At 42.2% G+C, this 24,446-nt stretch overlaps 10 protein-coding genes across 10 annotated transcripts; 7 read left to right on the plus strand and 3 right to left on the minus strand.

Annotated features, from left to right (window-relative positions):
• Positions 1 to 1,096: 1,096 nt before the first annotated feature.
• Positions 1,097 to 1,324, plus strand: SAMD00019534_115790 (hypothetical protein; the record flags this gene model as incomplete). Its single annotated transcript, XM_012893266.1, has 1 exon — positions 1,097 to 1,324. The coding sequence occupies one exon, from the start codon at positions 1,097 to 1,099 to the stop codon at positions 1,322 to 1,324; it is 228 nt and encodes a 75-aa protein (XP_012748720.1).
• Positions 1,325 to 1,801: 477 nt separating this feature from the next.
• SAMD00019534_115800 (hypothetical protein) lies at positions 1,802 to 3,031 on the plus strand (the record flags this gene model as incomplete). The annotated part of the gene is made up of 3 exons (XM_012893267.1): positions 1,802 to 1,816; positions 1,903 to 2,283; positions 2,351 to 3,031. The coding sequence occupies 3 exons, from the start codon at positions 1,802 to 1,804 to the stop codon at positions 3,029 to 3,031; spliced, it is 1,077 nt and encodes a 358-aa protein (XP_012748721.1).
• Positions 3,032 to 3,195: 164 nt separating this feature from the next.
• SAMD00019534_115810 (hypothetical protein) lies at positions 3,196 to 5,149 on the minus strand (the record flags this gene model as incomplete). Its single annotated transcript, XM_012893268.1, has 2 exons — positions 3,196 to 3,624; positions 3,692 to 5,149. 2 exons carry the CDS (start codon positions 5,147 to 5,149, stop codon positions 3,196 to 3,198), a joined length of 1,887 nt encoding a protein of 628 aa, XP_012748722.1.
• A 325-nt stretch (positions 5,150 to 5,474) lies between these two features.
• SAMD00019534_115820 (hypothetical protein) lies at positions 5,475 to 6,923 on the plus strand (the record flags this gene model as incomplete). The annotated part of the gene is made up of 1 exon (XM_012893269.1): positions 5,475 to 6,923. One exon carries the CDS (start codon positions 5,475 to 5,477, stop codon positions 6,921 to 6,923), a length of 1,449 nt encoding a protein of 482 aa, XP_012748723.1.
• A 38-nt stretch (positions 6,924 to 6,961) lies between these two features.
• Positions 6,962 to 7,972, minus strand: SAMD00019534_115830 (hypothetical protein; the record flags this gene model as incomplete). The annotated part of the gene is made up of 1 exon (XM_012893270.1): positions 6,962 to 7,972. The coding sequence occupies one exon, from the start codon at positions 7,970 to 7,972 to the stop codon at positions 6,962 to 6,964; it is 1,011 nt and encodes a 336-aa protein (XP_012748724.1).
• A 1,036-nt stretch (positions 7,973 to 9,008) lies between these two features.
• On the plus strand, positions 9,009 to 12,769 carry SAMD00019534_115840 (hypothetical protein; the record flags this gene model as incomplete). The annotated part of the gene is made up of 9 exons (XM_012893271.1): positions 9,009 to 9,042; positions 9,105 to 9,294; positions 9,384 to 9,580; positions 9,643 to 10,068; positions 10,138 to 10,445; positions 10,518 to 11,085; positions 11,142 to 11,617; positions 11,672 to 11,905; positions 11,966 to 12,769. The coding sequence occupies 9 exons, from the start codon at positions 9,009 to 9,011 to the stop codon at positions 12,767 to 12,769; spliced, it is 3,237 nt and encodes a 1,078-aa protein (XP_012748725.1).
• Positions 12,770 to 13,106: 337 nt separating this feature from the next.
• Positions 13,107 to 14,591, plus strand: SAMD00019534_115850 (hypothetical protein; the record flags this gene model as incomplete). Its single annotated transcript, XM_012893272.1, has 4 exons — positions 13,107 to 13,506; positions 13,629 to 13,966; positions 14,033 to 14,426; positions 14,512 to 14,591. 4 exons carry the CDS (start codon positions 13,107 to 13,109, stop codon positions 14,589 to 14,591), a joined length of 1,212 nt encoding a protein of 403 aa, XP_012748726.1.
• Positions 14,592 to 14,763: 172 nt separating this feature from the next.
• SAMD00019534_115860 (hypothetical protein) lies at positions 14,764 to 17,661 on the minus strand (the record flags this gene model as incomplete). Its single annotated transcript, XM_012893273.1, has 5 exons — positions 14,764 to 15,558; positions 15,622 to 16,277; positions 16,340 to 16,535; positions 16,617 to 16,889; positions 16,963 to 17,661. The coding sequence occupies 5 exons, from the start codon at positions 17,659 to 17,661 to the stop codon at positions 14,764 to 14,766; spliced, it is 2,619 nt and encodes an 872-aa protein (XP_012748727.1).
• Positions 17,662 to 20,440: 2,779 nt separating this feature from the next.
• Positions 20,441 to 23,150, plus strand: SAMD00019534_115870 (hypothetical protein; the record flags this gene model as incomplete). Its single annotated transcript, XM_012893274.1, has 6 exons — positions 20,441 to 21,127; positions 21,198 to 21,303; positions 21,366 to 21,805; positions 21,877 to 22,624; positions 22,714 to 22,941; positions 23,029 to 23,150. The coding sequence occupies 6 exons, from the start codon at positions 20,441 to 20,443 to the stop codon at positions 23,148 to 23,150; spliced, it is 2,331 nt and encodes a 776-aa protein (XP_012748728.1).
• Positions 23,151 to 23,736: 586 nt separating this feature from the next.
• Positions 23,737 to 24,399, plus strand: SAMD00019534_115880 (hypothetical protein; the record flags this gene model as incomplete). Its single annotated transcript, XM_012893275.1, has 2 exons — positions 23,737 to 24,117; positions 24,184 to 24,399. 2 exons carry the CDS (start codon positions 23,737 to 23,739, stop codon positions 24,397 to 24,399), a joined length of 597 nt encoding a protein of 198 aa, XP_012748729.1.
• Positions 24,400 to 24,446: the final 47 nt, after the last annotated feature.

Genomic DNA, 24,446 nt, shown 5'->3' on the forward strand with positions numbered 1-24,446 from the left:
ATTTAGGTTGAAGTGGAACCCTGACCCCTGATACCTTATAAGATGCGTTGTTTAGTATCTCCACAGTACTGATCATTGATCATATGGTGGTGTTATTATTATAAAGTCATTCAAAGTATTGATCGATGAATATGTGGTTGATGCCAACGAGAACACGTTAATTGATTGATTGATTGATGATGTAGCCTCCTATAACAGTACCCTTTGTGTGTCTAGCCACTCTAATATCAATCAAAATCTAGATAATGATTGGACACATATTGGTTGAATGCTTCAATTGCCTCTTAAGGATAAGTTGAAGGTGTTTCTAATACTTCTCCTCTTTGTGATTGATTCATCACACTAACACCCACCACTCACAATCCAGCTCATCAATTTCCAACAGACTTTTGTTTGTGTTGAAGCGGTAGAATGTGTGATATGATTGATTGATTATCACCCCAATGATACACCCCCAGCGCCCCTAACACTTCTCACTGACATATCGTATATCTTATCTACATCTAGTTAGATGTCAATCACTCATTCACTATATACTTTAACTCCAACGTGCTTAAACTATGATGACAGTTGATTGGAAGTTGGAATATATTTAATTCGCACATCTACACAATCTCCCAACTCTAATCAATTAATAAAATATTAATGAAGGTGGTATCCAGTGTTGTACCCATCCAGTCATAATCTATCATCCAATATTGATTGATTGATTGATGAGTGAGTGGGTGGATCACATGATCTTGATGTACGGTCATTTCATGGGTCAGTGGAGATGGGTAGGTGTACGAGATTGAGATTGAATGATCAAAGTAAGTTTAATTAAATATGATAGGGTATTCAGGGGGTAGGGTATCCCTTACTTACTTTTTGATATGGCAAGTTCCAACTGGACCATCGAGGTCCCAAACATATAAATAATCGTATCCGGATACCATTATTAAATCATCAACTCAAGTTGCAAATCAAATATATAAATCTAACAAACAAATCAATCCAATCCAAAAATGACTATCCTCAGTAAGTAACATTATATCAATCATCCAATACCAACCAAGGTCTAACATTTGATATTACTTTTGTAGAATCTCTTACTTCCATGGGCAACGTGTCTGCCACTTCAATGTCAAAGAGCGCCGTTGTTGGCAACTTTGGTGGAGCTTCTGGCCAGGGTGCCAATGGAGTTGCCTGCGGTGGATGTGGAGGTGGTGGCATTGGTATTGGTTTGGATATCGATGTTGATGTCAACCTCAACCTCAATGGATTGCTGGGAGGTGTCCTCGGACTTGTTGGCGGTCTCCTCGGAGGTGGATGCCATCGTTGTTAATTAATTAACAATTATCCTAATAATAAAATTGTACTCCCTCTTTCTTTAAATCATTAAATAATAATCTTGTTCCCTGGTTTGTATTCATTTGATTAACAAGTCATTCTGTAATAAATGGGATGATGTATAAACATAACTGATAATCAAACACCAAGTTGTGAAGGCAAAATATCCATTTCGGGTGTGACGATGGTCTTTACGTCCAAGAATAGTTGACCACGACGACATTGGTATTATCTCAGTCCCAAAACCTCAGGTTTTTCAAACAAAGTGGTAGTTGTGTTGTTGACTTCAACTTCAACATTTATTTAATTTGACACTGTCACATCAACACACAAACAGCAATTACGATAACACACAGAGATAAAGATAATTTATATCTATTTACACATATACACACACAATCATTAAATATCAAACAGATACTTATATATATATAACTAACTAAATAAATACGTATAGATAACATACAAAGAAATGATGATCTACAGAGTATGTAACCCAACTCAAGTATGAATGATGAAGTTTAACAATTAGATCCTAACATTTATTATCTTGAATCCATTATATAAATTTAGAACGAAGCAGTCTACGTTACCAACTTGTCAAAGAATGCTAATGAGAAGACTATTAGGGACTTCTTCTCATTTTGTGGAAAGATTGTAGAGTTGAGAGTAACAGAGAATAAGAATGGAGAGACTAATGATGCAGTTGTAATATTCGAAACAGAGGCTGCTGCCAAGACTGCACTGCTTCTACAGGATGCCCTAGTTAGTGATAGAGCAATTCGTGTAGTACCCTACACTGATGCTCCAGATACCCATATTCCTGCTTCAGAGTCTGCCGCTCAAGATCATAACACAAATGACGATCAATCAACTGATACTGCACCATTGTTAACCAAGGAATCAGATAACAACAACAACAACAACAACAACAATCAAAACGACTTTGAGAAGGTATGTCTTTGATCATCACAATCAGCTTCAAGTTCAATCAACTAATCATTATTCATTCATATTCTAGTCATTGACCAGCGCGTTTGCTTCTATCTTTGCTGCTGGCTATAGTGTTGGACAAGAGGTTGCAGCAAAGGCTAAGCAGATTGATGAGGAGAACTTGATCTCGTTGAAGCTCAAGGTTGGCGCAGAGAACCTTAAGGTCAAGGCCAACGAACTGGACAGCAAGCTACAATTGAGCGAGAAGACCACCGCTGTCAAGGTGGCCGTCACTGAGAAGGCAAAGGATCTGAACATCTCCGAGAATGCCTCGGCCATCAAGTCCACCGTGGTCGAGAACCTTACAGCCATCGACGAGCGTCTCCAGTTGTCTGATATGTTCAAGTCAGCCACCGATCTTATCTCCCAGCACATCATGTCGTTGGCCGCCAGAGCACAGCAGAATCCCACCATCTCCAAGGGTGTGGAGATGGTTGGCAACATTGGCACTGGCATCAAGGACACTGCAAACAACATCTCGCAGACCGTTGAGAACCAGTTCGCCGTGCTCTCCACCGAGACCAACCGCATCGTCGAGGAGAAGCAGCGTGAGAAGCAGGAGAGCCAAGGTGAGTCACAGCCATTGCTCAATGGCGAGGATCAACCAACATCAGCCATCAACGCCGAGGTCGAAGAGCATGCCACTGAGGAACAACCAGCACCAGTTTCAACCACACAGACAGTGACTCCACAGCCAAGCCTATTGTAATATATTATGTATCATCAGCCAAAGCCAGTCTAGACTAGCTTGGCTGAACTAATAAATGACTCTCAATGTTTATTGTAAGTTCTATCTCTCCTTTGTATCTTGGAACATCTGTGGCGGGAAGTGGATGGGCAGCGGAGGATTAGTATTGGCGAGTGAAGGCCGCGTCATGAGGTGTTACGATTACTTACACTTAGCAGATTACGTGGCGACATGGTCAAGTCCTCCTGAGTGTCCATGCTCCTTCGAATGGCGCACACCTTTTGTGATGAACCTCCATCATTCGAATCCTGTAGCACTCTCTTCATACTCTTTAGTGATGTCTTTTGTACCATTGTCTGTTGTTGTTGTTGTGTCTGTTGTTGTTGTGCTTGTGGCTGATAATATGGTATACCACCAGTGCTCTCATGCATTGATATATCACCTCCACTACTACTACTTAGATTTAGATTGTTGTTGGTGTACTTTGGTATAAAGTTGCCTTTGGATATTGTCGGTGAGAAGTTATTGCCGCTGCTCCTAAGCTGATCCTCAGGCGAGTGTATATGCATTGGATTTGGTAACATCGATAGTAGTGTTGAGTTGGTTGAGTCGGGCTGTACATTGACATAATCGTTAGTATCCAGATCAATCATTCAATCACTTCAACTTCACATAACTTACATTGTTGTTTCGTTGTTGTAGTAGGTTTGTGATTATGGGAATTGTGAACAACTGTTCCAGTGTCAATCGCTCAGTTATATTGGTTCTCATCATGGCTAGGATGCATTGGTACAGGGTACCAGAGTACTTGGTCTCGTCCAGGAACTCGTAGGCTCGGTCGCTACGAAGCTGCTCCCAGAGTGGACCATTGGAGGGCATCTCCTTGCCGGTGATCATCTCGAAAAACGTCACGCCAATCGAGAAGACGTCCGATGGCTTGCCAATCTGCTTCTTGTCGTTGAGGAACTCGATGGCCAGGTATCTGCAGTCGCCTTCGATAAAGTCAAAATATACATCGTCCTCGTCAATACTCAGGTTGTTGCTGTCCTTGTCGCCGCCATCACTTGATATGCTAGTGTTGAGCTTTGTATCGCCAGATGCATCCTTTTGAGGTTGTTGTTGTTGTTGCGGCTGCTCGACAAGTTGCACGGCCATGCCAAAGTCGCCAATCTTGAGACGACCATGTGATGATATGAAGAGGTTCTCGGGCTTGATGTCCAGGTGCAGCATGTTGGCCTGGTGGATGTGTTGCACACCGAGACAGCAGTCGAGGAGCAGGTTCCAAACGAGCTCCTCAGGCAGCACGGTGGCCTCGTCGACCATGTCCAACAGATCCTTAAGTGTGCCTCGCTCGCACAGCTCCGTCTGAATGTACAGGATGCCGGCCTGCTCCCAGCAATTGTAATACTGTACAATGTTGTTGTGTGGCGCCAGCGAGGTGGCGTTCTTCACCTCCAGTATCGCTCGGTCGCGCTCCTGATAGCCTCTGAACTGATGTCTCGCCTGCTTCACAGCGTATAACTTCCTGTCTTGCTTTGACTGCGTCTTGTACACGTCTGAGAATGATCCGCTGCCTAGTCGTGCCACGATCTCAAAGTTGTGATCAAACACTGATCCGATGCGTTGTTCGCTGCTGCTGCTACTGCTGCTGTTACTGTTCAAACTGCTAAAGAGTCCTACGGACAGAGTTGCTGGGGAGGGCTCTGAAGCGGTGGGTGGCGGCACGACCACGGGCGATGACAATGCGAGATGGTGCACGGTGGGAACGTTCGAGTTGAATGACATGACGCGACTGGCTGGAGTGAGCTTGAGTGGCGGCGAGGGACATCGTGGGGTATGCGACACATTCTTCTTCTTCTCGCTGAATAGATGCACGTCAAAGACGAACTGCTCGGGGGTAGGTCGTGATGCAGATGATGGTGGCGGCATCTCCCTTATGAGAGCTGGTGTCTGAAACACGAAATCATCAATATTATCATCATCTTCATCATCATAATCGCTATCAACAAATGTCGTAACCTTCTTCTTCTTCTTTGAAGTTGTCATTGAACTGCCTATCAATACATGACTCGCGCTATTATTATTATCTTTGCCAGGTGTTGAAGGTGGCGTGAGTGCACCGCTCTTGCTGTTGTCCATATAAGTTGATGTCTGTATTCTGTATGTATGTATGTATGTTGTTTAATATATATATATAATTATGTATATATGTGTATTATCTGTATGAATGTATCTGTTCAGTTTTGGATGAATGCATGAATGAAGTGCTAAACTTGAAAAAAAACTGATCTTTTTGATGCATCTACAACTTCCTAAAAAGGCTTGGACCATCATCCATTCAAACAAATAATAATAGTGATAAATGTCTTTATTAAATAGATATATATATCAACAGATATTAGAGTTGATTTGGAATGAGACTTCTAGGTGTCCATCACCTTGGGATATCTCCGACAGCCCACCAATGAACAATGGTCTATTGATACATATTGTGGAGTGGCGCTTCGTCTCTAAGGAGTTCTACCAAATTGTCCATTCACTCAATAGACACTTGATGTCAGACCATCTACCAAAGTTAAAGAGAATGACAACACAGCCATTCACATTTCTAATCGAACAGCACACCATGCCAACATGTTGCCAACACCCCTATGTCAGTCATCTGCGTACACTTGAGCTGTGGAGCGAAGAGAACTGGTATTATCTCAAGAGTATCGACCTGCCACTCATTCAAAGTGCACTCCCCACGATGTTCACAACGATTACGTCGCCCATTGATGGCGGCTCACAACAAGTGTTCTTGGAACACCTGTCCACTCGTCATGATGCCGTCGATGGCGCGCACTTCCTACTGGTCGATCTCAATGTTGCTGTTGAGAAGTTGAGCATTACATTGTTCGATCCAATTGGAGACAATGAGGATTACTTTGATTATTATCAACTTGATGACGATTGCAACCCTCCCGAGATCCCTGGCACTCCATTCACATTGTTAAACGCTATTGGATCAAAGGGTACAATACGCCAACTATCAATCCAGATTGCTGTATTGGAGGATCACAGTGATGATGATGATATCGAACTCTTCTCATTCTTTGCCAAGTTGTTCTCTCCTCAATTCAACACTCTGACGTATCTGAGTCTTGAGTCAGCCTCGGACGCCTATGGTACATTGTCTACGCTGTCCATTTTCTTAAGCCAATCGGCACCATTCTTCTTTCGAAGACTTTCATCTCTGTCATCCTTACGTGAGCTCTCACTCATTGTCAACTTGCTCAACTTGGATGAAGAACAATATGAGCGTAGCCTGTTAGAGTATCTTATGGACAATGTGAAGCAACCTCAATTGACATCGATATGGCTCCACTACAATGTCAACAAAGACATAGTCACCTATCTTCTTCAGAACCCTCGCTCCAAGTTCAAACGAATAAGACTTGGTCAATCGGACCCAATGCCAGTGACCAACAAGTTAGACTTCTTGCGCATCAATCAGAGCTGGAATCAAATTAACAGTGAAGCATTGGCATCGCTAACCAACGTCAACTCGCTGTCATTGCCCGTCATGGACCATCCTTCCGATTTATGCTCGTTACTTAAATCGCATGGTACAATCCAGTCAATTGTCATCTCGACCCAACAGTGTAGCGACGAGCTGGTAGATGCCATAAGTGCCTGTCCCTCACTCCAATATCTGTACATCAATGTTTACATTGAACACCAACAGTCATCGATCATTGAGGCTTGGATGGAGAAGCTAAAGAAAGCCATTGACATCCATCCAAACATTCGCAACAAGACCTCATTCCTCTCTGGATTTCATGTTCACAATCAATCATGCCCTACTCCGTTTTGTGTGGCACTCGCAGAGTATGGAGTTATTGGCAGCATCGCGGACTATACTCTGTCTTGATGCATTGATTAAAAGTAGTCATTCATTCATTGCGCTTTTTAATCTGTGCTGGTGGCTGTTGCCTCCTCGCCTTCCTTTGGATCATTTTCCTTCATCTCTGGATGTAATGATGGTGCCTTGTTCTCAATTGAATTGATCAAGTCTCTGATTTCGCTGTTGATTGGCTTAAATTCGGCCTCGGTCTTCTTGAGTGACTCTAGCAAGGCTTCACGCTGCTCTGCTGAAAGTGTTCTGTACAACATTGATGTCTTGTGCGCGACGGCGGCACAGTGGTACTCCTTGTCATTGACAAGATCGGAAATGTAGAATGCCTCGTCGAATGCCTCCATGGCAATGTCCACCACTTCGTTGTCCTTGGCCGATATCAATGGATTGGACAACGAGCCGACATAGATGGCCAGCTTGAACAGCGGTGCCTTTTGCATTCGGATAAAGTTGTCGCGGGGGAATTGTGGTTGTTGCTTGAGCCAGAGATACTGCTCCCATGCATTGATGTGCAGCTTCATGTAGGCATCGCTGTCATCCTTTTGAATCGAATAGATACGGTCGCGGTCCTGATAGATATAGTCCAACTTCTTAAAGTAGGCATTGAGCAATGCCATTGTCTTGGGCACGGTCTTGTCGAACTGACATGCCTTGGCAATGACCTCGATCTCTGCGTCGTACTGTCCAGTGCGGCTAAAGATGTTTGTAAGCAGCTCGAGAATCCTGCCATCTAATGCCTTGTCGCCCAGAGCACGAGCAGAGTTGCGTGCTTCGTTGAGCTCTTGCAGCTGTGTCTCGTATGTCTCGATCTCTGTTGCCTCTGGCTTGCCGGCCAGCTCGCAGAACTGAGCGAATGCGTAGAACTCTGTTGACAGAGCTTTGCCATGCTCCATTGACAACTGATCACTCAGTGACTTTGATTCCTTTGACAACTCTTTCAGCTTCTCAACAGCCTGTCCATAAGTCTGACCCGAAGGATTCAATGTCTTTATATTATTACGCAATGTCAATGCATTGTTTAACAATTCTTTCAGCTTCAATTTATCAGCATCACTAGTACTCATTATTTATCTATTATCTGTTTGTTATTATTATTACAATGTGATTATAATGAATGAATGGACAAAGAATATGAAGGTGAACTTGAGCATGCAATGAGTGAAATTGTTTTAAAACATGATTAGTGATCTGAAGTCCTAAGAAAGGCTACTTCTCTCAATCATTAACCTCGCAAATCTGTATCTCTATGTTTGGTATCAACACATAACTTATCTGTGTTGTGTTTGTGTGTATCTTTATGTTGTGTGTGTGTGTGTTAGAGTATATCATCCAACTCAACTCAACTCATCTTTAGATGTGAACAATACATACCCCCAATGAATGAATGATGTAGTACATCTTAGATGATGGAATGTGAAGGCACACCTTCAATCAATCATTCAATCAATCACCCATCACCCATTCACTCATACATCCAACCAGCTGCACCGTAACAACATCATAAATATTAATATTAATATTCATATTGCGCCTGCTGCGATATGATACGGAAAGAAGAAGAAGAAGAGGGTAGGTAAGCAAAGGATGTCCAGGAGGATGGCGATGGTGACGAGGCTATTACTGACGCCAATACCATTAGGATATTCCTTGTTGTTGTTGTTGTAATCTTAGAAATAATAGTATTATTTAATAGACAGACAATGGTTAGACATAGGTCAAGGAAGGGACATAGTTATATAGATAGATAGATAGATAGAGATAATGATTATATATTATAGACACAAGACGACGACGACGACGATTATTATATTTAGTATATTTACAACATTGATATTATTATTATTTAGTGGATCATGTACAGCTCATCATCATATTACACATGTTCGTAATAATGGTACGGACATTGAAGAATGTGGTTCATCACCAGTTACAGCATGTAGGACAATCAAATATGCTGTGGACAGTTTACCGTATATATGGCAGGCGAGGGTGCCTTCCGACTCACAGTTTGCCATCATACTTGGCAACGAAACATACAATGCAACAAATAACTTTGGCATAATAGCCAGTAACAAACAATTTATTATCAAAGGAGTATCCATGAACGATACCGTAATAGATGGTCTTGGAAAATGTACGTACTGTACTTCTCCTCCAAGCATATACATATACTTATACCAAAGCCAAACACAATAGATCAATGGGTAACAATAACCAATGTATCATTTGTATCATTGTTTGATGTATCCGTTCGCAACTGCTTTACAAATGAGAGCGGGTCCGTAGCCCGGGTGTTAAATGGCAGCGTGTTTTGGTCGACTAGAGTACGCTATGCCAGGAACAAAAGTTTACAGATTGGCGGTGCCATCTCTGTCCTCAATGGTACGTAGGATGTCGAGTATAGCTCTCCCCGCAGAGACATGATCTAACAACAATGAGTGTAGCACGTCTATATGTATCTCGAACAATCTTTAGACTCAACTATTCTGGTAGGAATGGTGGAGCAGTATCGTGTAGTTTCTCAATATCATATATCCATTTATCGATATTCATTAGCAACTGGTCAAACTCTGGGAAGGGCGGTGCACTACACAATGACTTCTCCAACAGTACAGTCAGCTACTCACAATTCTATTATAACCTGGCGGCAAGTAGTGGTGCCATCGACATCAGTAAGTGTCTCTGGAGAACTTGGGTATGATCAATCACTAAACAATCAGTCAATCAATTATAGATGGATTATACAACACAATAGAATACTGTCGATTCGTTCAGAATAGAGCAAACGTTGGTGGAGCAGTAGCAGCTTATATCCTTACATTCCTAGAGATGGATAATAACTTGTTAATCGAAAACACTGCCAACTTGACATCTGGCGCAGTGTTTGTGTCGGCAGAGGCATCGGCCATCATCCACGAATCCATCTTTGACAGGAACTACGCTCCCAACACTGGCATCATCGCGACGCATGCCTCCAGTCCGCTGTCTATCGAACGATGTATCTTTTACAACTCCAAAAAGGTGGTCAGTGCACAGATTGGTATCTTTGACAGCTATAGCATGATGCGTGTTACCGACTGTTCATTCCGGAACCTCTCCGGTCCCATCTTCTACTCCAACGCCATGTCCATCTCTGTCATATACTACTCATCATTCAAATGTAATGCATATATGTCAATCATTCAATCAATACATCATGCTAACATCCATTCCAACCCATTCCCAATAGATATACCATATACATTAGTACATCTTAAGCATCAAGCTGCAATAGCCATTGCAGGATGTTATATTGGACCAAACCATCTGAGTAACAGTGCTATTCTATTGGAATTTGGATCATTTGTGGCATTGTTCAACACTACCATGACCAGGAATCGAGCGCCCAACATGATATCATGTCTATATCAATCACATGTACTGATGTACAATTGTTTCCTCACCAACAACACTGTAGAGAATGCACTTATATTCGCTCGGTACGAATACCTAGTGCTATCCAGAGGCAACTACTACGTTGGCAACTTAGGAAAGAATGTAAGTAACCTCTTATATTGATTGATTGATTGAGTGATTAAGTCGTACTAACATGCTATCCATTCAATCCAGAGGGGATGTGTATTCGAGATTGATCAGACTGGTTCAATGGCAATGATAGAGAGCGTGTATGAAAGTAATGTGGCGGTATGGGGGCCTATCCTATTCCTCACCACCTCAACTATTATGGGACCGAGTGGCAATGACATTGACTGCCTTCGAGAGACATTCTCAAACAACCATGCGATACAAGCCGGTCCATTATTCTATTATTATCACAATGTTACCAATCGAGTGATATTCAGTGATGTAAAGATGTTCAACAACACAGACCCGTACTCCAACTCGATCATCGCGCGATCCAGCTATGAATACTTCCTTATCAAGATGCCAAGACTATTGTATCCATTCCAGTCGTTCAACATCACTATACAGGCCTACGACAACTTTGGTAATCTGATCGTTGGCAGGACAGACCTTGCCTTCTTCATGATACCATGCAAGAATGTCTACATGGAGGGAGTCACATCTGGCACACTAAACGTCAGTGGACAGGCCATCCTTCAAGACATCAAGATGTCTGCCACCCCTGGCGAGATGTGCAACCTTACCTTTGTATCCGTACCAACTCCATCCATTTGTAAGTACAATCAATCAATCACTCGATCACCTTACTAACTGATTCAATCAAACTAGATGGTGCATACTACTTGGAGATTGAGTTTACCAAGTGCCCAGACTCAATGGTACACTTGGAGACATATGTTTACTTCTGCTTGGACGAGGTGCGCGTGTCTACAACACCAGAGATCATCGCTGGTGTAATACTTTGTGTCCTCCTGGTATTCATCATTCTTTGCTTTGTGATCACAATAGTATTCCGCAAGAAGAGAGTGATCAAGTACTCCAATCCCATCTTCCTCTGTATCATCCTCTTTGGCTGCGCCCTCTGTGTTATCTCTGGTGGTACATTCTTCCTACCAGTCAAGACAATCAACTGCTATGTTCCATTGATCATCTTCCCCTTGTCAATATTCTTGGTGACCAACTCTGTCTTTGTTAAACAATTCAGCATGTGGCGATTGGTCGAGGACATTGAATACCTACGAGACACCATCGTCGAGAACAAGTACCTACTCAAGTTCGTCGCAGTTCTCATGGTCATACCAGTTGTATGTGTTCAACAGTTGACACCATCATTCATTGTACTAATCAATCATATTTAGATCATCATTGTACTTAGTACAACAGTTGTCAAGACAGAGTCATCATACTATTATGACTTTGATAAGCTCAACGCTATATTCTACTGTCGAACCAATCACTACTATGTGTTCCTGATCCTCTTCCTAGTGTACCAATCAGTCATCCTTCTGTTTGGTTGTTACCTTGTGGTAGTGTGTAGAAAGTTCAGGATGGTCCCTGGTACATTCAACGAAGCAACCTATATTGGTATCCTTGTAAGTTCATTCCACTCCATTCATTCAATCAATCATACTCACTCTCCTTCTCCATATTAGATATACAACTACATGATCATTCTTATAACATCGACACCATTGATATTCAGTTTCAGGAAGGATCCAACAGCAACCTTCTTGATCATTGAGTTGTGTATAATATTGTTCGTAGCGAGCACTATTACATTGGTGTTCTTCCCAAAGTTCAACTTCTTGGTGAGGAACAGAGCAATCATTCAATCATTGAAGAAACATATCGAGGAGCAGGAGAACAGCATCAGGAAGAACAAGGAGGTGCTCAGGTTCTATCATTTGTACATGGATGGCAATGGCGTGAGCAGGGGCTTCCCCTTAAGCTCCAGTAGTAGTGGCACAAACACTGGAACTGGCACTGGAAATGCCAATGACAGCATTGGTGGCAGCAACAGCAGGGCTCGATCCATCTATGACTCAGACGATGAGTACATAGACTTTAATCAACACATCGATGACAATAGGATCAGAAACAAGAAGAAGAAGAAGGCATCCAAGAAGGGCAAAGCAACAGAGAATGCTGCTGCTCCTGCTGCAGGTGGTGTTGGGACTCCCATCAACAACAACAATATCACTGGCAATGTACAACAGCCTCCGCCACCGCCACCAGCCCCCACTGTACAATATGTTACCACGTTGCCAGAGGATGAGGTAGATGACGAAGACAACAACACAGGTGACACAATGGACTATCGAGAATATCTACGCAGTTTGGATGGCATCAGGAACAACAGACACAAGAGCAAGTTATCGATGAGAGAGACGATGAAGGAGGTAATAAGGAGTCGTAAGTCCAAGTCGGAGCCAGCTTCGCCAGCTCACTTTCAATAAAGCCCAACCAATGTCGTCAGCAATGGATTGGATTGGATTGACCTTGTACACTGTTGGCGCTTCATTGGCGCCCCACCTCCTGAGCGACCTGTCAATGAGGATGGCAGGCACAACTAAAAATATCTTACTTTTTGAAATTTCGAACGATGAGTCGTTTGATCATGTGATGGGTGCGTGTGACCCACTTCATTGATGGGTTCTGCCACAGCCAATCACACACACGGAAAGCAAACATCATTGCTTGCAATGTTTACTTTGGCCCTTTAACTACATATACTACTTACATCATACATATACATATACATACAGATACAAAGAACAAACAAACAAACAAATAATGTCTAGGAAACCACTTACAACTCAGTTGTCGTTCAAGGGCATGCCACAGCCTGCTCCACTGCCACCTCCCCTACAGATTCCGACTGCAACAGCATCGGCACCAATCCCAATTGCAACTCCGACTACACCACCACCAACAATTACACCAAGGACTATTGCTACTTCTTCTTCCTCTATCAACACACACAACAAACAAGCTCCACCTTTACCTCCACCCCGTGATGCCAAGGCCAATGTTAAGTCGGCAGTCATCTCCACCAAGCTCAAGAAATTCTTCACCAATCGTCCATCACGTGACTCACTCTACCAGCGACACATCCTAAGTGCGCCCTACAACTCCTCCAATCTATCCTACTACAACGTATTCAAGATAATCGGAGCACTAAAGAATGCAAATGGTATGTTTGAGCGAGTGATTGATTGAATGAGTGTGTGGGTGGGGTGAGGCTTTGCCCTGCCCCACCCACCTAGGAATGATTCCAATCAATCATGTGATCACACTCTTACCCCTTCCCAACAGTTGTAAACACAGAGGGTATCTTTAGGATAAATGGAAATGCAGAGACAATAAGGACACTTTGGATATCACTCAATACAGCAGAGTTGAATTTAGAGATACCACATACACATCATGATCTGGCTGGTCTGCTGAAGTTATACTTGAGGGAGACCAAGTTCCCACTGGTACCCATTGAGCTATTGCCAAACAAGACGACACCGACCCGTGTTGATGGCATCAAAGAGCTAGTTGGCAAACTTCCAGATGACAACATCCGAGTGTTGGCCTACCTCATTGGTTACCTCGAGCAACTCACACAAAATAGTCAAGTCAACAAGATGAACTCTGTCGCGCTAGGAGTATGTATATTGATTGATTGGCATGGAAACTATGACTCACTCAATCACTCAATCACTCACCTCCAGGTATGCTTCGCGCCAAACATCATCAGATCAATCAGTACAAACTCAAGCAATACTGTTAATATAGCACCAGATTCGTTGAATCAGATACAGAACTATTGTAACTTGATCACAACCATAATAGATAATAGGGAATCAATATTCAGACCATATGACAGTATAATCAATGGAAGTGAACAGCTGGACAAGATTGACACTGCAGTCTACTCTTCATCACCATGCGATGAGTACATCAATGAGATACCTCCTCCACCACCTCTGCCAATCTTTGACAGCACTGGAAGTCTCAGTCCAATCTCTCCACTCTACGACGAGCTCACCAACGAACTGATCGAGTGTGTAACCTGTGGCAAGAAGGACATCATAGTCGGTAGGCTAACAAATCTCTTTGTCTCTGGTATGTATTATTCGAATAATCAGCGAGTCTAATTCCAGGATAACTGGAACTAACCCATCCAATCATTCAATCAAACAAATCACAGATCCAGACAACCTTAAACTCTTTTTGAAGGATATGGGAGTAGACTGCTTGGTATCATTGCTGGAAGTCATCCTGACCTAGGGCACCAGAGTAGAACTGATCGATCGAACGTGGCAGCCAGCCATTTATTTATTCATTCATGAACAATGATGTACATCTCAATAACAACTCAACAAACGTTTGGCTACCATCATCATTATCATTCTAGGAGGAGTGTATAAGGGTCTTTATTCAATCTGAATGGTTGCCCTCATTAGTTGTCATCAACATCATCCGATGTGAGAGTTGAGTCATCCTCATCATCGTCGTCGTCGTCATCTGCATCGTCATCGCTTGTGATGGTGAAGTCTGATGTATCAACCTCATCGTCGTGTTCGTTGGATTGCTGTTGCTTTACGCTTTCATCGTCCTCCAATGTTGATGTTGTTGCATGTGTCGATGGCACACCAGATGCGTTGTTGGAGTAGACCAGTGAACATTTACGTAGTATACCACTGACTGCCACATGTTCATGATGTTCACTAATCAATCTAGACTTGGCCAACATCTTCCTATTGGTAGTTGCATAGTTTGTTGTTGTCGTTGTTGTCATTATTGAGTTGTCCTCAATACTATCACTACTACTGTTGATGCTTGTTGACAGCCTTGCACTTGGATTGGCATGTATCCAAGAGTCTCCGACCTTTGAAGGCGATGGACGAACTGATGAGAGGAACTGGCTGCGTATCTTTTGAACATTGCTCTTGCGCTCGTCAAAGTACTGGTTGATGGCGGTGATCCACTCACGCACATCATCCTCGGCGTCGGCCACCATCATGTAAGTTCGATTGTTTGTCACCACATTGAACGACTTTGATTCGTAGGACACTGACTCGATCGTCGAGCCCAACAATGGAATCGTTCCCAATTGAGTCGTAGAGCTCTGATGCTTCAAATAGAACAAATAGCCATTCTCCAGAATGAACCATCTCCTCTTCCAAGTTTTAACAAAGTTGCCCACCTTTGTCAAGTATCCTTCCTTCTTGATGTCATTCCTCATCAATGCGATCTAAACGTTGGTTGATTGATTAGTAAGCTGGGCGGTCATGGCCATTGGGTGCGTGGGACATACATGTTGTAGCCTGTTGGCTTGTGAATGAAGTTGGAAGGACTTGGTCGTGGGGAGTAGGGATGTGAGGGATGGGGACCGATGGGCAGGTGATCCGGTTGTCTCAGCGAGGCGCTTGCTAGATCGTTCTGGTGTGCTGGTGGCGAGTGGCGAGCTGGTATCATGCTGAGTAGCACCTTTATAAAGGTCCTCCATCTGTACACCACCGCCACCCTCCACGGCAGTCTCCTCTTCCTCATCCTTCTCCATTGACAGGATGTTCTTTCGTTCCAACAATAGTTGCTCGATGCGTTTCTTGCGATCGCTCACTATTCCATCCTCAATCACACCGGTTGGTGCGACCTTTACGCTTGCTCTTGACGAGGCTCCTCGAGGAGCCTTTCTTCGCTTTGATGTCTTGGGTGAGTGTACACCACCAACAGTGCCACTGCCTCCATTAGCCATCGATTCAAAGAAGAACTGTTTCTCTTCGAATGTCAAACCCTCTTGTTCCTTGATATTCTCCAATATCTTCAATCTATTCTCTTTGGCCGATTGATCACATTCCAACAAAGTGTTTATCGTCTCCTGGATCAACAATGGCCATTCAGTGTTGACTCCATCCATCAAGAATATACAACTGAGTGTAGGACTGAACACCTCGCATGTCATATTATAGACTTGATTGATTGATTGAACGGGTCAGTGGAGCTCGAGTCTGAATTAACGTTTGTGTACTTACTCTCCAATGTCCTGATCTTGATCCACACTTCGGATAGCTGGATCTGTCTCCAGTACTTGTTATTTACAGCATAGACGATAATGTCATTGAAGAGGTATACTGTGACCTTCTTCTTCTTTGGTACACCTTCCGAGTTGATCACCAATCGATCAAGTTCAGCAGACTTTACCAACTTCCTATTCGGTTGTATAATATCCTGTTTGAGTGTTATTGATTGATTGAATGAGTTAGTGAGTTAGTGATAGAGTGATATTTGATGATGGGAGGGTGGACTTACAGCTGCCTTTGATCCAAGTGTTTGTTGGATTACTGCCAATGATATTTGGGAATCGTTGTCGCCTCCATTGTTGTTGGTTGTTTGATTTACATATGATACAACATCTTTCATCACGAGCTTGGCTGCAATGAGACCTTCGCGCTCACTCTCATTGGTAGGAGTGTACTGGATCAATTCCTCCAGCAACAAGATATATCTTGGTAATCTCTGCACTGGCATGATCATCAAATCATTCAAGTCCAACTTCTTTGCTTGGGGATTATATTTACATTGCTACAATGAGGAGTGGAATGGATGTCAGTGATCATTCAATCATTAAATCAATCAATCAATCAAGAGTACATACATTTAGAAATGTCCTAAACTTCTTGCTGTTTGTTGTGTGATGCTTGATGGCCTTGAGTGCTTTGTTGTAATAGTTGTGTACAAAGATGGAGTATATCTTTAGGAATGGTCCCAACTCAATGAATATGTCTGATAGTATGATTATGGAAGATGCTGAAGGGGTTGTTCCAGATGTTGATACTGATTGCTCCAAGGATAATTGATCCATGGATGATTGATCCGGGGACTCAGGAGGAGCAGCGGGCGTCGTCGTGGTCATTGTGCCAACTTCCAGGGGTTGTTGTTGTTGTGATGATACAGTGTCAGGTGATAATGGGCCAGTGGCAGAGGCAGGGGCGGAGAATGAAGGTGAGGGTACTGTGACTATGGGTCTGATTGAAGTTGATGATGATGTTGTGTCCAAACGTGATTTGAGTTTGGCCAACATCTCATCATTGGCAGATTTGATTGATTCGATGTTTGCAAATATTGAATCGATCTCTTCAGTTGACAAGATGTCCATTGTCTTTAGTGATGCCAGATATACATTGACCAACACCGACAAGAATGTATTATATGCCAACTCTGTAGACAATATCTCTTTAAGTATATTCGTTCTCTTTTGTATAATATTGAGTTTGTTATTATTGTTGTTAAGAGTGTTGTTGTTAAGAAGGTCGTTGTTGATTGGACTGCCACTACCACTACCACTTCGATGCATTGATGTGTTTAACATTCGCCTTGACTTTGATGATGGTATTATTACACTATGTGTCGAGGGAGATGACTTTGCAGGGGAGTATGACAACGTTGATGCTGTATGTTGTATCCCATAATCAATGTCCAATGCTACAGATGTTTGATTCTGCTGATGTACTTCATCATCATCTTTAAGTATTGATGTTGGTGATGTTGTTTCATTCATTATTACAATAATATCACTAACTAGTTATAAATATAATGAATGATTGAATGAAAGATAGATCAGCTATCAGGTCATTTTATCCAACAAGATGGATACCTTAACCAAAATATCAAAGCCCCGTTATTGGACCCAACACACACATGGTCCCCAACAATGTCCAATCTCAACAAAAGCTCGATGTGACTTGCAAAGGAATGATGTTTGCAGTGGGCCAAAGCATACACAACTCGATCCAAAAATTTTCGACCTCCGATTAACTGGACTAGCTGGATGTATCATTCTAATGAAGTATACAGTGGTTTGACAATTCCATTGACAAGTCTAAGATGTACACCAATCAGACCAAGGTTACAGTTGATCATCATCATTGTCACAATGTATCGTATCCCAGGGATAACATATACCTAAACCAACTTACAACATCAATCAATCAACTTCACTTAAGATCTAAAGTGTGTGATGATCAACAATCACCTAAGTTGGAGAACTTGATGAAGTGAAGTGTGATCAATCAGTCAAACAAAGAAAGAATCATTAGCAAGATAATGGAAGATTCAAGTTGGATGATGATGATGATGATGTGTTGTGGGTGTGATCAGTGTCGCTCATCAATCATCATCGTGATCACAAAATAAGCAATCACTTATTCGAAACAGGGATTGATTGAATCAAGATGAATGGGCTGGATGCCATATATCTTGTGTCTTCGGTCAGTGAATAGTCTGTCAACTCATTCATTCATTCATTCATTCATTCATTCATTGCCAGCACACACACACACACACACACTAACAGACATACACATTCGCTTGTCAATGTTGGGATTGACCACACGACTACAACTACGAATCACTCACACTCACTCTCACACCCGACCACCACTACCACTTCCAACAACAGACTGACGGACAGACATTGAATGTCCTCATTTTGTCATTGTCTTGACTTGTCTTTGCATATGTATGACTGACAGACTGACTGACACATGACATACATGGCGAGTTTAATTAATCATTGACACACCAACTTGTTGTTGTTGTTGTTTGGCGGGCTGCAGGCACTCAAGCAAATGGTAGCACCTGACCTGACTGCACTCACTGCACTGCACTGCACTAGACTGAACAGAGTTGGATGTATGGACGGATGGATGGATAGATGGAATAATCATCATTCAGGCAGTTCCATATCCACCCTAGGTAGATATCGAGCGAAACACCAGTTCGTGGTTTGCCACCCAGTAGTTCCTCCTCTTCTCAAGTGACCCTAACAAGCTATCTAGCTCTATCTACAAACTCGAAAGGTAGGTGCAATCTCTCTATTCCCTCATTCCCTCATTCATTCATTCATTCAACCACGACAATGACTTGGTAGACTACACAAACACAACAACAAACACAATCGCTACACTCATACATACTAATCCAAAAGTTATCAAACAAAGTAAAAGTAGTAGAGTAGAGTAGAGTAAATCATCAACAAGGAAGTACTTACTTACTTACATACTTACTCAACATTAGTAGTATTATCATCAATCAATCATACTTACTACTATAATATATATAATATATACAAGAGAGAGAGATAGAGATGGATAATCCATTAGCAAGGATACAGGAGTTTAGACATCCCATAATCGAAATGTTGGGTAATCCTATGCTTGGATCAAGTTTAAATGAGTTGCCACAGATAGGTGTCAACAGAAGTAACTCATCCAATATGTTGACAACAGACTTTCAAACTCTATTAGTACAGAAGTATAAAGGTACCTAGATCAATCTCATACTTCAACTCAAACTCATCATTCAAACTCAACTCACTCACCTCACCCATTCAAACAAACATAATCAAAATAGAGAATGAACAAACAATTAGAGAATATATAAGGTGTAAGACTATGGATGATAGAAAGAGATATTTGGCAATTGATAAGGAGACATTTGGAATATTGTTCAAGATACAGGAGACACATACTCGTGATACAATGTTTATAGTCTTTGAACAAATGTTCAGGAGGAGTTTTCAATTCCCTCATAAGCCAGCAGCAGCAGTGATCAACAAAGACAACAGTGACAACAACAAGATGGCAGTTGGAACGAGGGAACCTCCAAAGATAAAGTGGGGCAACATCAATAATCACATCATCAACAACAATAATAACAATATAAATACAAGTGGAGGTAGTCATAATAGCGATAATAGTAATACAAGTTTCAGGTACAATCCAGGTGGACAAGATAGTAGTGATAATAGTAGTAGCACATCAGGGGCATCACCACAATCGAATATATTGAGGGACCCTATCCATGGATCATTTCCAATTGAGATACCATCACACAATCAAGACAGTCCAAGAAGCGATATATCAACACTGTCCAATCCATCAAGTTCATGTACTACTGCCACCAACAATACCAACAACAGCTGTAGTACTACGAGCAGTCCAGACAGCAACTCTATATTATCAGCGGCAGAGAGTCCTTGGGACAGGAAACTGGTTGGACAGGACAGTCCTGTGGTAGTCACACATCCATCACCTGGCATCATATCAGAGTGTTACCCGGAGCAACGATCAAAGATGGCAGAGGTTGTAGAAATATTATCATCACCAATGACTTCGGATAGTGAGTCAGACCGAGAACCAGAACATATAATAGATAGTACCATTACCACACCCGAGACGACACCAACATCATCATCACAATCACATACCAGTCATCAGTGGACTGCCAGTCGAGTCCAGGCATTGAGTGATCGCCTGAACCAACCAAACCCCAACCCCACCACAGACTCCAACACTATCACCAATACAGACGCCAACACAGACTCCAACACAATCCCCAACAACAATGTAGTTCGAGCCAATAATAGGAAGTCCAAATCATACAGGTTCAAGAGTCTGAGGCGAATGAGACGCGATAAGGATATTAGTATCAACTTGTTCGAATTGGTCAATTATGTCTATGTGTTGATGTCAAAGATTGGAACAAAGGAGGATAGGATACAGAGTATATTCAATCTATACGATGTCTTTAACAAGGGATACATCGATCGATACGACCTAAAGAGTGCACTCTACTATCGAACCAAACAGAATGGATTTGAACTGTCCGAGCTCACCTTGGAGAACCTCGTTGACAACCTATTTGAACAATTCGACAAGAACATGGATGGACGTATTGACTTTAGTGAGTTCCGCGAGGAGATGATCCTTGATGCGACCAACACTCCAGTCAAGCCAGCGATCGATACTGACTCGTTAAAGGTGAGTATCCACTGATTGATGTACATATTAGGAAATAATCGTTAACTCATTCAATCAATCAATCAAACAGAGCCATGGTATTCGTACATACTTCAGGATCGAGGGAATCAAGGCATTCTACATCGGATTACTTTGTCTAATCAACATTGGATTGATGTTCTATTCATTCTACACAAGTAAGTTTGATCGATCAATAATACCAGGAATCATCACTAAACTAACAATCAATCAAATGAAGCTCGAACACATAATATTAGACAGGTAGATTTGTTTGGTGTTGGACTTTATGTAACGAGGATGGCTGCCACTTTGGTAAAGTTCAATGCATCAGTGATAGTGTTGACAATGTGTAAACAGATGGCGACATGGATGCGTGGAACTAGGCTGAGGCATATATTCCCACTGGACAAATCAATGACCTTTCACAAGTTGTTTGCTGCAGTCATCACAATTGCCTCGTTGATACATAGTATTGGATGGGGAGTTGGATTCTACGTGGCGATGAAGAAGAACGACGAGATGTTCTTTGAAGGTCTTGGCAAGAGATTCACCACACGGCCCACCTACGGATCATTGATGTTTGGAAGTGTTCCAGGCATCACCGGTATGATCATGTTAGGTATCCTCATAATCATTGGCATCACATCTCAGAAGAGGTTCAGACAGAGGTTCTTCGAGGTATGTTGCGGGACTGGATGGGACGCGACTGGACTGAACTGGACTAACAAGCTCATACACCAAATTGTTAGGGCTTCTATTACACTCATCACTTGTTCATTGTATTCTATGCATTGTTGTTGATACATGGATGCAAGGGGTGGATATGCCCCGCTTCGTTCTGGCAATGGTTCATACTTCCAGCAGTGTTGTATGTTGTGGATCGTGCCTTCCGTCTGTTCAAGAGGACTCATCGTGTCACAGTTGTCAACTGCTCACTCAAGAACTCAAGAGTGATCAATCTTACATTCGCCAGACCAAGCTCGTTCAAGTACAAACCTGGCCAATTCATCTTGATCAATGTGCCACAGATATCCAAGCTTCAATGGCATCCATTCACCATGACATCATCCCCAATGGAGTCCACGGTTAGCGTACACATGCGAGTCACTGGTGGATGGACACAACAGCTACACGACTACCTTCGAGATCTCGAGACACAGACGGCAGGAGAACAGACAAAGGATGTAGAGAAGGGTGAAGGAGGGCCATCCTCTGGCGGTACCTTTGAGATCAATGTAGATGGACCATTTGGATCATCCACTCAATATGCAATGAAGGAGAAGCATGTGATGTTGGTTGGAGCGGGCATTGGTGTGGCGCCCATGGCATCGTTACTACTTGACATCAAGTTGAAGAAGGAACAGATCAATGCCAACGAGACCACCAACAATGGCACCGAGTTCACTCAAGGTATCGACAGCAAGCTTGAAAAAGTACACTTCTTCTGGCTCAACAGAGATGTCAACAACTTCAAATGGTTCGATGACTTATTAGTTGGTATGTTATGGACGGGAGTGACACTCATTCAATCAATCAAACAATCAATCATATATCTAACAACCTAAATTGATTGAATGATTAATTAGATGTTGCGAGGACTGGTAATCAGATACCAAAGATATCTTTACATACCTTTACAACCCAATGTATACCAAAGAATGATGCTAGGATCTACTTACTTTGGAATGGTCTGGAGAAGATGTTCAAAGACCAAGGATATGATCCAACTACCAACCTACCATTCAAGACACATTGGGGACGACCCAACTGGGATGTAATATTCTCTTACTATGCCAACAAGTATCCCAATGAGAGTGAGTATCCAATCCATTCATCAATCAATCAATCAATCGATCCCCATGTTCATGTAGCTAACTCCCTAACCTAATCTATATAAATAGCAATTGGATTGTATTGTTGTGGACCTGCAGAGTTGTCAAAGGAATTATATAGACAGTGCAAGTATTATAGCTCTTTGCGTATCAATGGAGTTCGATTCAAGTTTCACAAGGAGAACTTCTAGGTTGCAAGCAACAGAGTGGCGGACATGGCGCATCTACATCCATCCAATAAACATACCGCTTTACATAATATTATAATGCTTCGCAACCAACTTAAGATATATTATTATTATTGGGTTCCAACGAGGGAAAGAGTAAAGACTAAGGATGGATAGATGAATGAATTAATGAACGGATTGGTTGTAGTTGGGTCAAAAGGTAAGATTAAGATGAAGTGGGTGGTCGGAGATGGGTTGTGTGAAGTTGAGTTGATTAGGGTGTGTGTGTGTGTTGTTATAAGATCATTATCTCTACACTCACCCTTTCCCTTTATCTGTATCTCTCTCTTATAATAACAAGAACAACCCCCCTCTTCTCTCGAGGTATATACGTGTTCAATCGATCTAAAGATTGTACAAATGAAGGTGATATCACTTCGTTGTGTATAACAACCAAATCAATCATCAATCATACACACTACACTGATACATACACACATAAACAAACAGATACTAACTGTTATTATTACAAAGATAATAATAAAGTCTCAAGAACTTAGCGAGAGAATAGAATAGAGGAAAGTGATTGATTGATAACACTGGCTGCCAGATGGACTTTGACATCTCCAGATCATTAGCGTCAGTCATGTATCAATGTGCAGCTTATAAGCCACAATCTGGTTGCATACCGCTGAGGATAAAGAAGAAGAAACTTGCACAGCAGGTGGCTTTGAGCAATGGCGAGATGGCAAAGTTGTTCACGATAGACTTCCAAGTGATGTTGGTTACTAGTGGCGGTGGCGACTCTTGGGTATTCCCTAAAGGTTCAATTAAAAAGAGCGAGACAAAGAAAGAAGCGGCAAAGCGTGAAACCTTTGAAGAGGCTGGACTGGAAGGCAAGTTTGCCAAGTCAATCCCTCCGCTAGAAGTAGCCGATCACCACAAGGAATGCAACCTTACCTACTATGTATTATATGTAAAGAAAGTTAATGTATGTCCTTTCCATCTACATCCATTCATTCATTTACTTAACATTATTGTACAACCAAACTAACAGAAACAGTTTGATGAAGCGGACAAGAGGAAAAGACATTGGTTCTCCTTGGCAACTGTTCTACAAGAGGCGATTCCAATGAAGCCGCACATACAACAAGCGATCATCTCAACTCAAAGGGCATTGAATATTCATAGTTCAAGCTTTGGCAATGTCATCAAGATTGAGTACAAGACAAAGAAGAAGGAAGTCGAAGCTGCACTACTAAGTAAACTGTAGGATGTAATGATGATGTCCCTTTGATTCATTCCATTGAGAAAGAGCAA

The sequence above is a fragment of the Acytostelium subglobosum genome, assembly GCF_000787575.1.
Source record: "Acytostelium subglobosum LB1 DNA, scaffold: scaffold33, whole genome shotgun sequence".
Lineage (NCBI taxonomy): Eukaryota > Evosea > Eumycetozoa > Acytosteliales > Acytosteliaceae > Acytostelium > Acytostelium subglobosum.